The sequence below is a fragment of the Salarias fasciatus genome, chromosome 9, assembly GCF_902148845.1.
Source record: "Salarias fasciatus chromosome 9, fSalaFa1.1, whole genome shotgun sequence".
Taxonomy (NCBI): Eukaryota; Metazoa; Chordata; class Actinopteri; order Blenniiformes; family Blenniidae; genus Salarias; species Salarias fasciatus.
Window position 1 is genome coordinate 6,884,521 of NC_043753.1, and position 12,834 is coordinate 6,897,354.

The 12,834-nt window shown below is 42.1% G+C and overlaps 1 protein-coding gene across 1 annotated transcript in view; it reads right to left on the bottom strand.

Annotated features, from left to right (window-relative positions):
• LOC115393909 (sodium channel protein type 4 subunit alpha-like) overlaps positions 1–12,834 on the bottom strand; it is a 153,780-nt gene that overhangs the window by 114,723 nt on the left and 26,223 nt on the right. The window contains exons 2-4 of the mRNA XM_030099011.1: positions 2,753–2,917; positions 2,264–2,407; positions 1,736–1,854 (exon numbers count right to left, since the gene is read on the bottom strand). Coding sequence (XP_029954871.1) covers positions 1,736–1,854; positions 2,264–2,407; positions 2,753–2,875 — 386 coding nt within the window. The 5' untranslated portion in view covers positions 2,876–2,917. The remainder of the gene's footprint in view (positions 1–1,735; positions 1,855–2,263; positions 2,408–2,752; positions 2,918–12,834) is intronic.

Genomic DNA, 12,834 nt, shown 5'->3' on the forward strand with positions numbered 1-12,834 from the left:
TGATATATTCTGCATTGCTGTTTTCTATATTATATTCTTCATAAGTTTCTACGTTGTCATTATCTAAATTAACATATTCTACTTTCCTTTTTTCTACAGTAACATTCTGCATAGTTCTTCTTTATTATATTATTACTGTCATTTTTGGAAAGAACACACTCATAAGCTTATTCTTTTATTCTACACTATAATTTTCTACAATGCTGAATTCCATATTGTTGTTTGCTATAATTGCATTCTAAATCATTATACCCTACACTGTCCGTTTCTACAGTAAAATATATTTCATTGTTCTCTACAATAAAATATTCAACATTAGTTTTTTGACAGTAATATATATTTTCTACATTGCTGTTTTCTCCAACATGATCCACATTGTTGTTAGCTACAGTTATATATTCTACCTTAATTTTTTTTAAACATATTTTACTTTATTTTCAAAAGTAATTCACATTGCTGTTTTCTACATTAAAACCAAAATAACTATCATCGTGAATCCTGGAGCCAATAAATTCCACTGGGCATGAACGCTCATGAGCGTCAGTGACAGGTCAGCATAATAAAAAGTAAAGATAAGTGATGGATGCAGTTTGAGGTGAAACTCTTTTTACTGTGTTCCAGAAAACAATCTGTCCACATTATTTCCTCCTTAATGGAGGTCGTTAGCATTATTTGGCCACACGTTGTCCTCCTCCAAGTCTGATGAAGAGAAAGAACCTCATTAAAGCTCATTTTTTAAAACAAACCAACTCAGCCCGCTCATTTATTGGACTCCAGGTAGAACTGAAGACCCATTTCAATAAAAAAAAAAACAAAACAAAAACAAAAAAAAAAACATAATTAGGTCGTTAAACATGCTCAGTTTTAAGAAAGATGAAGGAGTGCTCACGAGCCTGGGCGCTACCGTCGCTCAGCATGAGATAAGCTGAGCCATGAGCATGAGGCATTGACAAAGAGTGGTGAGACAAACGGGTTGAAGTCCTCTTCCTCAAGTCACTGGAAACATCCAAAATGAACTTAATCACATGTGGAGTTCCCCAAGGCTCTGTCCTGGCCCCACTTCTGTTAAACATCTGCTCCAGATGAAACACGATAACAAGAAGCATCATCAGAACTATGCTGATCAACAGGCCCACACCAGGAGATCCTCCTCCATCTCATCATTGGCTCACTCAGCTGTCAATCATCACATTTGCCTCATGTAATCTATGTTGGGAACAATACAAGACTGTAGCCGGCTGTCAAACATAGTCAAAGAGGCCTGATCTTGAAAATGTTCTGAAATTAAAATGCAAAGTACATTTTTACTTGAAAGGTTGTGTAAATGTGCCCTGAATTCAGTTACTCCAGAAACGGATGACTTTGTAGGAAAGAGTAACTCAGGTGGAGTTCCTGGAGATTGAAGACAGCTGCAGAGCTGCTGCTTGACCAGTGTCTGTTTGTTCGACATTGTCAGTAAAAATAAACTCAACGTTCAACATTTACCACGACTACGGCCCCCGCTGGGGGTCTTAGCCCCCCCGACCCTTCTCCCGGCTCGTGCCTGGCTCTTTGTTTATGTTTCTGTGCGCGTTGCCATGGGCTCGGACGCTCGGACACAAGCAGCCTGCGAGACTCACCTGCAGGCTGAACTGTAAATGACCTCTGACCTGCCTGCAGCGTATATGCACACACACACACACACACACACACACACACACACACACACACACACACACACACACTGGGAGGATATGAGTGAACCAGGATCTTGATGGCGACTCTGCGGATGGGGTGAAACGGGCTGAAGATGTAGAGGGCCGATGTGGCACTGAAGCGGAAGATGGCCTTCCCTTTGTTCAGGACTATGAAGGTCTGCAACCAACAAACAGAGAGAAGAAAATAAATGTATTTGTTCTTTTCTTTGCCCACTTTCAGGGACAACACCTTCTGGATTCTCAAACTAGGATAGAATAAAAAAAAAAAAAAAACATCTCGAATTCCTGGGCCGATAAGTATCAATTTTTATCACTTTAATTGATCAGATATCAACAAAATCAACCTGTGATGGTGTATAAATAGGCCTCAATGAAGTATGAAAAAACCTGAGTTAAGCACAGGAAAGAAGAGGTCATGAACTGCTTTTCAAAACAAAACTCAATGCAGATGAATGGAATATTTAAATGTACATTTTCAAAATAAAACCTTTTTCTTGATTCTTTGTTAATCATTCTGTGTTTGCAGGATCGGAACAGTATGGGTGGTGCTCGGGGGTGTAGCCTACCCTCTGATCTTTGAAGTAGTATGGGTCGATGTCCTCCAGAGGAACGCCCACCAGATGAGAGGGGATGTCGGCGAAGATGCGTGGCAGCTGTTTTCCCGCCTCCAAGTCGGGCCGACGCCGGAGGAGCTCCACGTCGCCCAGGTCCTGACACCCAGAACAAGACATGAAGGCCTCCTCTCTCTGTGTTCGGACATTTTTTCTTCAATGCCTTTCTCACTCCTCAGAACAGCAGTTCACCTTATGAAGCACCTGAACACTGAGTGCAGTGTGGAGTAGGGGTGTACCTCAGGGCTTCGTACTGGGGTTCATTCCGTTCTCCATCTTAATTGAGGATTCTGATATAAAATTACTACAAATCAGTGTATATGCTGATGACAGCATCATTTCTACACGTTTTCTTTCGTCTGCTCTCTTTCATGTGATCTGGATCTCAAAGGGACTTCCCGGTTGACTAAAACTGAGGGAAGCTACCATGCTAACGAAGCGTACCTCCTGGTACTGTTTGCTGCGTCGGGCCTCCTCCTGGGCGATGCGCTGCTCGATGGCCGCCAGGGAGTCCGGCGTGAAGCGCTGAAAGCTCTCTGGTCCCATTGGAAACACACAGCCAGCCATCTTCTCATCCTGATCCTGCTGCTGACTGGCCCAGTATACCAGCTGCACACACACACAGACACACACACACTCATTTAAAGATGCAGTCAAAGCTCCAACATGTTCTAACAAGTCTTAGATATCAACATGTGAAATACACGTGTCAGAGAAGACTGACTGAGCTGTGATGAATTGTGTTTTCATGCACAGAAAATATAAAACGACAAAATTCAATGGGCTTTTCATGCAAAATTGTGAACATAAACAATAAAAAATGTTAATCCCTTCAGGGAAATTTGGTTGTTTGTGTCAATCCATCCTATTTCTAGAATGCGATGGTCAGACATATGACAGCATTATGGGTAGCTGATAGGGGTTAAGGGTCATGCTTCGGGACCCAAAGTGGTGACCTGTCCACTGTGCGAATAAAACCTGTAAAAACCTGATCCCAAAAACCATCTCCCGAGCCTCTTGGCCACCACTGAGAGTTTTCAAACACTTGCATTTTCCCGTTTCTACAGAGTCAGAAGATTTTTTCAAAAAGTTTAATTTCCCCATTTCCACAGTCAGAGCAATTTAAAAAATGTAGTTTCCCATGTTTCAACAAAGTTGGAAGATTTTCAAAACGTGTTTTCTAGTTTCCACAGAGTCGGAAGATTTTCAAAAAGTTACACTTCCCCATTTCTACAGAGTTGCAATTTCCTTTGCTTTCACGGCAACATTTTTTTTCCATGTCTTGACAGTCAGAGCATTTTCGAAAATGTGCGTTTTCCTCTGTGTACATGTCAATAAAGTTAGAGTGTTTTTATGAAAAGTTCCTCCTTACATCAAATCAGTCTTTACATATATAAAACCTTTCATACAATTAAATGCAACACAAAGTGCTTTACAGCATTTAAAAACATTACAACATTTTAGGAGCATCTCTTCAATTTAATCTGCCTCTGAAATGCGTTATTGCTCACCTTTTATGATCTCGTTTTTTTTTACTGAACATGCACTGGGCTTCTCTGGAAGAGTTTGTTTTTATGGTAATGCAGTAAATTCCACTCTTAAGATGAAATCTCAAATTACTTCATAAAGGTGGGCTCTGATCCCACTGAGGTGAGTGACTAAATTTGGAAAATGTTGTGTGGTGAGGTGTATTTTATCGACTTGCTCAATGAACGTAATAGCCAATTCTGGTGTTGTGCCTTGTATGCAAATAACTTTTTCTTTCTTTTTTTTTTAAATTTTTTTTGTAAATCCCCTCTCTAATTAATGGGAAACACGACAAAGACAAGGTGCATTAGAATAATGAAGGACTCAAACATGCTCAGATATCTCGTCTCTGTGACATTTATTCACGTTAGGGTTGAAGTTGTTCAGCAGTGTGCATTGCTGTTAAAACCAAACAACTTAAGAAGAAAGGAAATTCTTGTGCCTTAAAGGTGCGTTTTCAGTGGCTCCAAGTGTCGTCATCGTGGAAATGGACCCACAAATGCTACGAAAGTTTTCACTTGAAAATATCGCCTCGATGTGACCTGAGTTCTCATCTCTGTATCGAGCCGACACAGGAGTTTCCTTTTTCCACCGGTTGACCCGATGTTTTCTGACGGGAAAATATCTTTAATCAACATGTTGAGTTGCACGTTTCTGTCTTGGGGAAGCTGAAGCTCGTGTGTGTTTTGACTCAGACTGGGTCAGCGGGTGTTTCTGACGGCGGCGGGGGAGGGGAGGCGGTGGAGTGGCGCCACCCTTCACGTCCGCCGGGTGTGTTTGGAGTGTCGGAGTCATGAGACGAGGAGCGTTTGATTTGAGTGCCTGGAGAGCCCACGGGCCGCCCTGATTGGACCACATGATTACGCCCTCGCTCGTCGTTCGGGCCGTAATCAGCCTGAAACCCTCTCAGGACTTGATGAAGCGTCATGGCTCCCGCTTCAGTCTACACTTAACGAGCCGTCGTCGCTCCACGCCGAAGAGACTGGGACGGCGTGAGAAATGTCAATTAACCAGGGCCCGATGGTTTCAGACTTAACAAAACACAGATTTGAGTTTTTTAAAAGAGGAAAATTAATTCTCACATTTTTGATTGTCAAGAAATTTTACACGCTCTCAAAAAGTTGGAAGTAAGAGGCTATTAACTTTAAATGGCATGGGGGGAAAAAATCCAGAGGATTTTATTTTTTCTTTAGTCTGTGAGAGGTGTTAAAAAAGAAAAAAGTATTTTTAACAAGTAAAGAATGATATGAAATGATATGAAATTGACAAGTATCCCAAAAACTTGGGACAACATCAGCAGCCGCGTCCCAAAAGGTCTCCTCAGGATGAAGCCCAACCCAACACTGGAAATTCATACTATTTTCATTTTACGGAACACCATGTCCCCCGGACAAGCTAAAGGCTGTCATCATTGCACCAAAGCATTGTATCTGAACCCAATTCATCACAGATTCCTGTGGGTGGCCATTTTGAATTATCTCATGAATTTCCCATGATTCTCGGCTCACTTATTATTTGGGGCATCAAGGTGAATATTCATGACTGCGATTACTTTATTTTCTTTTTAAATTTACAGAGAAACATCCTGCTCTGCAGTGCCTTGACCTGAAACAATAAAGTATTCAACTACTGCCTCATTGTTAATACACAATTAAAAGTGGAAAAAAAAAACCTACTAGTAGGCGGTTACATTTGTATGAGTGGAGTTCTCTTTGGACTGGGGCTGGACGGCATGACCCAAAATTCATAACTTGATAGTTTTTTGAAAAAATCGCAATATACGATATGAGCTACATATTTTTTTTTTTTCCGCAATAAAGTTTTACCATAAATGCAATTCTAGGTAAACCACAATAACAGAAAACTTGGAGGAAACGCTCCATCCTGTCAGAGGATCAAAGCCCTGGAGGGCCTGGAACGTTGGACCCAAATATGATCTTTTGGGTTCTCTGCAGATGGCGTTTGTCTGCTCACTGTCTAATGGTGCGTTCACACCGGACGTGTTGCAAGCGTCGTGAGCGGCGCTTTTCTATGCAAAGTCTACGTGGACGAGCGTCGTGGAGCGGCGGAGGGCAGGGCGGCGCTTCTGGAGCATCAGGAGTGTCGACTTTCGAGCGTCGACGCCCACGACGCGCGTCCCTGGCATCAGGAGCGTCGTGAGCATCGCTTCTGGAGAGTTCGGAAAACTGAACTTTCGACGCGCTGCCGCTGGGCGTCAACCAATCAGAGACGATCCCTCCGGTGCTACGTCACTACGTTTCACATCGTTAACGTCAGTACCAGGAGTCCGGAAAAGAAAGACAACGATGGAAGACGAGTTGATTGTGGCTGTGTGCGCTCGTCCCGAGCTGTATGACACGTCATCTTTCCACTACCGAGACAAGGATAGAAAGGATCTTGCTTGGGGGAGGGTCAGTGAGGAGATCGAGGTCCCAAGTCAGTTATCTAAACTTTTCATCACGCTGTATTGTGTGCTACATTCAGTCACAACATTGTACAGCCACTGCTATCTTTCCCGCTAAAAGGAATGTTTATACAGAGGAAATGTGACGCTGTCTAGCTTTATTTAACAAATAAAGCCAAGCCACTCTCCTGATGCGATCCGCCACAGGTGGAAACAGAAATCACAGCCTCCCGCGCGCCAATAAACGGACGCGCATCAAGAGCGTCGCAAGCGTCGAGAGCTTTGTGTCAAGCGTCGTGCTTGAAGCGTCCCAAGCGTCGACAACGCCCACGACGCGTCCGGTGTGAACGCACCATAATGGGTAAAATCAGCAGTTTCTCTAAAGCACTTTTAGGCGATTTCCATATAGGATCCATTAACGTGTTGGACACCTCCGCTTCAACATTTTCATTGTTTGGTCGTTGCTATGTTGTGTCTGTCTAAAAAGGTGAGACACAAGTGGGACGAGCGTCCAGGGAGGGCGGGGTCAGTGTCCAGAGAGGACATTTTCAGTATATTGCAAAACTTTATGAAAGTTAGGCCCTGAGCCTCTGATAGGTATTAAAGGAGCACTTAAAAGATGTTCAAAATAAACACCTTTTATTTTTTTTTAACAACATTACTGAAACAGATTTAATGACAGACTGAACAAAAAGGCTCGACATTTCAAAAGGACACATTTCAGTTCTTGGTTGTATAAAAAGATAATTTTAGAAGCAGGAATTCACTCAAATAAATCACATTTCTTTCTTTCTCTTGTCAATGATAGTAACAGATCAGTGGTATTAATAAAATAATATGTTGAAGCTGTTCCCTGATTGACACATTTCAAAGAGAGCCGGCATGTTGGAAGGAAATGATGTTGGTTTTATTAATGTCACTGTAAAAGAACAGTTTTAAAGATTCAGAGTCTCTTAAGAGCAAAAATATACACTGAGGTTCACCAGAGGGTGAAAAGTGATATTTAAAGTTGGTCGAAGTAAATTAGGTTGACTGGCACCAGCTGGAATCTGACTGGTGTAAAAATAGCTTCAAGTCTGAATCCAAGGTTTACCAAGCAGCTGGAAACGGCTTCGTCAGACGCGTGGAGGTAACTTGTGGATAAAAAAGTGGGAACGCTAATACAAGTACAATGGCAACAAAGAGAAAATGTGTCAAAACATCACAAAGGAAGCAGCCAAAAAACTAAAACAGTAAGAAAAAAATGGCCTAAATGTTAAAAAGAGTAAAAATGGTTTAAACACCTTAATTAAAATACCTCAAAATGGAAAAAAATGTACAAGCTTTAAAGGAGGGGCATTACATGTTTATTAGCCCTTTAGTATCAACCTACAGCACACTCAAGCAACAGCTTTGCCCAAAGTTGGATGGTGAAAGCTGCATTTGTCAAAAACAACTTAAAGCAAATGTTCCTCTGCATCAGGCTGCCTCAAACATCTGGAAATGGGTCCCTGTCTCTTTAAGAATCTCCTCAGCTTAGTGACACGCCCCCTCAGAGCGTCCATCTCAGCGATTTGCGGTGTATTTCCCCCGGCCCAAGCGTGAGCTGTGCAGGAGGAGCTTTGCAGACTGCGTCAGAGATGGGGGGAGCTGTGCATTATGGGCGGAGCTGTGCAGAACCGAGCGTTTCAGCGCTCAACATGGCTGCCAGCGGGAGATTCAGGGATTGCTCAAATATGAGTGAATGGCTCAGGAAACAACTCCATGAGTCTTTTTAACAGGGAAATGCCACTATAGCATTGTACAAAGCTAAGCAAAGCAAAGGATTTTGCATAATACCCCTCCTTTAAGAAGCAAGGAAAAAAGATCAAAACAAACAAATGTTATAAGATGGTTCCAATAGCCAAAAGACTGAATGGAATAAAATAACTAAAGACGGTGAAACTTATTTAAAAAAAAAAAAAACACACAATAAAATGTGTTTTGAATTGAAGAAATATCTCCAAATGCATAAGTTGTTGGCTCATTTAAAACATTTTAAAGGTTCAACATGTTTTGAGACCATAGAATGATTTTTATTTCATGGATCAGTCTTAAAGATATTTTAGAAGACTTTAAGATCTGACAAAAGAGCGAGAGAGAGAGAGAGAATTTTAGAGAGAGCAAGAGAGAGAGAGCTTGTTAGAGGAAGAGAGCTTTTAAAAGGAGGGGGTGAGTGTGTTTTAGAGAGAGAGAGAGCGTGAGAGAGAGAGAGAGAGAGGGAGAGTTCCTCAGAAGTACAGACAGATGAAAAGAAGGACCGTGAGAACATTCTACATAACTTCTGACACTCAGTAAATGACGCACCTCAAAAAAGCTGGAACAGCATCAAAGGAAAGTACAAAGTGATCAGAGTGAATAAGAGAGAACAGGGGTGTGGAACCTCTTAGCAATAGAGGGGAAGAACATTTTAGAAAGGCAGAGTGTCTTTAAGCCAAACACAGACGGAGTTTCACAAAAAGCTCCTGTTTCCACCATCGGTGACATTTCTGCCATTTCTACAAGTTTCACATCTAGACAGCCATGTTTTCAAAACAATGTCTATTTCCACAGAAACACTGAAAACTATTTAATTTCAAACTGGTGAAAAAAGTTATTTTATTTTTCGAAAAGAACCGCAGCTAAATCAAACTATTGTAGACATAAAAAAAATCTGAAAACATGAGGTTTAAGCAGAACAAAGCAATCAAATATAACAAAATACAAAAGATACAATAAAACAGCAACAATAAAAACAGGAGCAGAGTCTCAAGCTGGGTTGAGAGTGAGTAAATTAAAATGGGTTTTATGGTGACTTTTTAAAACAGTGCAGGAGCTTGTCTGATACACTAAAAGCTCTGTCCCCTCCGAGCTTCCCTCTAGACATCGGTACCTCCACCACCAGCTGATCAGCTGACCTGAGGCTCTGAGCAGGACTGCAGGGGTGAGGCAGGGAGAGACCATTTAAACTTGAGAGGGGAGTAAATCTATTTCTTAGAGAATCAGAAAATTGAAGAATTAATAAAAGACTCAAAAAGAAACGTGAGAAATTCACCTGAGAGCTGGCAGACGCTGGCACATCTCACCAAAACGAGCCAAGCCGAGAGAAAAAGAACCAATCATACCCACAAGAAAAGAGATTCTTAAACTGTTGAAACGGTTTGAAGCGAGCTGAAACTGACTGACGAATCCGGATGTGTGAGAAAAACAATGAACAGTTTCATATTTCCATATACAAGAAAACGGTCCGATGATTACACAGCGTCCAGGTAATGAAGTGTAGGCCTGAGGTGTGATGTTACACCGAGAGCAGATTCAGACAGGATCACACCGAGCGCGTGTGTGTGTGTGTGTGTGTGTGTCCAGACCATCTGCCTTGGATCCTAATTGAATGATTAGACAGGCCTCGTTTTTCAACCCTTCATGCATTTATTCTTCACAGCTCCCAAATCTGATTTCCGAAGTGTGTGTGTGTGTGTGTGTGTGTGTGTGTGTGTGTGTGTGTGTGTGTGTGTGTGTGTGTGTGTGTGTGTGTGTCCGTCCGTCCGTCCGTCCGTCCACATCAAAGAGATCTAGCTCTGTTTTCCATTCTTATCAGAAGCTGTCATCCACTCCGTCACACACAGTAGCTCCTGGTTTCCATCCTCTCGGTCACGTACGCTCCCGTCTGCAGACCTCAGAAGTAACTGAGTACAAATACTTCATTACTTCACCGCGCTGGAGTTTTCTCTGTGCTTGAGCGCTTATTCGTCCCGGTTCTCCCACCGTCACGCACCCTATTCTGATACTCAGGAAGAAACGAGATGATTATGAACGGCGGTAAGCGGAGTACTGAAGGAACCTCTTAGAGAGGCGGAGTAATCACAATCAGTCGATCACTCAGATCAAAAAATGTAACAAGACTGGATTTGAGAAGAGTTCCTCTGTACCAGCAAGTACAAATGCGGGGAAACCGGCGCAAGGGCCACCCACCTGACCGTCTTGAAACAGACCGAGGACTAAGTCATGGGCAAGTCAGAGTGTGAACAACAAACTGCTCTGCACACTGAAAGCAGCACAACGGAGCGACACACTGAGACGGATTCTGACCTTCAGAGGGAGAAGGCTTTGAGCTGGTTCCTACATTTCTGGGTGATCAGGTCAGAACTTGGGCCCATGAAGACCAGATCATTTAAGGTTTGTTCCCGACCGGTTCACGATGGGTCTGGAGCTCAGGCCCAGCGATTTCAAGTAAAAACACAAAACTTTCGTTGCATTTTGGTTGTGGGAGTCACTGAAATGCAATGTTTTGACTCCCAAGTTGGAAATTTCAGAAAACACTCTGTGGTGTTGTAAACGGGCCGTGGTTCAGGGGATCCATAGGAGAGAGGCAACGAAACACACCTGAGTCCCATCAGGGACTAATCACCCCTTTCCTCTCTGTCACGGTCACGATTTTCTGTCAAGTATTTAGATAATTTTCCCTCTTTCGTTTACTTAAAACTGAATAAAAGTGACACTTTTGCAAGGTTTGACCCATTTTGTAATATATTCATGATTTATTAACCACCTTTGAAACGTTTCAGAGCAAGCTTTATTCATCTTAGTGGAACACCTGACAAAACAGAACAAGTTAGTGCAATTGTGCAGCTTTAAAGAACTACAAATAGGCTACTATTCATTTTGAAAATGTCTCCAGTGGGTGAATCTTGAATCATTTCTTCTGCTTTCTGGGAGAGAAACCGAATGCCTCAAGCACGGCTACAGATGATGATGGTTTCTGGGTTTTCTCTGAGGAGCAGGTCCAGGCTCCCTGGCTCCTGGGGGTCCGAGGGCCCCAGTTTGAGAACTGCTGCTGTAATCATACAGTTACTGTGCAAATCAATTCTTCTTGCACTGTATTAAAATAAATAAATAAGCAATGTCGAATTTCTCAGTCTTTGTTAGCCGTTTGCTACGTTTTGTGAACACGTGCTACGTTGGCATGATAGTAGCGGAGGGTAAATGTTTATGGGCACGTTCAGCAGCATACAGCGACATTCACTGTAAAATGCGACTGGCGACAACCGTTTCGATGGCTGGTAACGTTAATGAGCAGTGAATAAACTCTGCTCTGAGCCTTCGTCTTCATTAATTCCACTCATGCAAACATTCCCCACACACTCTCTGGTGTTTTCTCTGAACTTAGACAAGTCCCGCTGTCCAGTGGTTCCTGACTTCAATTTACAACATCGGCCATAAGACGCCATGAAGTAGGATAGACCGACCCGACCTCTTATTCTGATTGGCTAACACCAAGGCTCGGCCTGGTTTTACTGGTTCACAGCAGCATCAGGTCAATGACTCGAGCATGATTCCATTGGATAGAATAAACTGTTCCAAAATAACAAGGCACATGCAAATAGTCTCTTTCTCTGAGGACGGAGAACTTTAATCCCCGACTTTTTAAGCAAATTGTTCCTTTGATCTGGAGTCCAGAAATCAGAGGCACATTTCAGTTTGTGACTGGTTAGCTAATCGAGATCAGTTTCCGTATTTTAATTTTCTGACTGACAGGTTTGGGGACGTTTCCAGGCTGTGTTATGGCTTTAGACATTTAAATCCTTTGTTTTTTTCTTATTGGACTGACTCTGGTTGCATGTTCAAAGGAATATTCCTCATGTGTCCGACATCGTTTACATCCAGCTGGTTTCTTCTGAGCTCATTTCAGGCTGACTGCTGAACACGTTCAGACCGGACAGGAAGTTGGATTTTGATCGGACCAGTTCAATGATAGTTCAGTGGATTTGTGATTTGAGCTTTCATCAGTTTTTTTTTTTTTTTTTCTAACTGCTTTTGGACAGATTTCAAGCTGATTTCTGGCTGGTCTGAAATCACTTGGAGTCATTGCCCTTGGTTTCTGAGTGTAATTGAACCTCTTTGAAAAAGTATAAACAGATTTCGGCAGTAGAATTTAGACCAGTTCCTGACATTATTCGAGTCGGTTTGATTTCGTCTGAGTTGATTATTTTCTTCACTCACTGAACTACATTTGGCCCATATCTGCTTTTGGAAATGATTTCTGAGTTCCCTCACTGTTATTTTCTATGGCTCTGGATGGATTTTTGCTTTTTCTGCCTGGTTGGTAACGGATCTTTGACCTTCTTTTAAGAAGATTTCTGACCGATTTTTAAATGGATTCTCTCCTGACTTCAGACTTGGACTCGTTCTGACCGGTTCTCTCCCTGTTCTCTTTTATTTTCTAGTTACCTTCTTGCTTTTAACACTTGATAAATTTACCTTCAGTTAAAACCAACACTAAAATGTCACCGATGGCAGAAAAGTGTCTGTAGTTTCACGGTTATAATTTAAAGGACCCAGAAATCAGGCTAATGTGCAGCCATGAAGTGACAGATTTTCAGACATGCTTTTATTTCCAAGCCGATGTCCCATTTCCACAACCTGAATCTATCAGTAAGGAAGAAAATAAAACCCAACACTACACATTCACTGTTGGGTGAACTGATGTTTTCTAAAGTCAATCAATGATAATCAGTCAGAAAAAAAAAAAAGTTAGGCAATCTACAGATTTGCTTTGTAATGACTCATTTGTGTATTGAGTAGAGAACTTCCTGTCTGA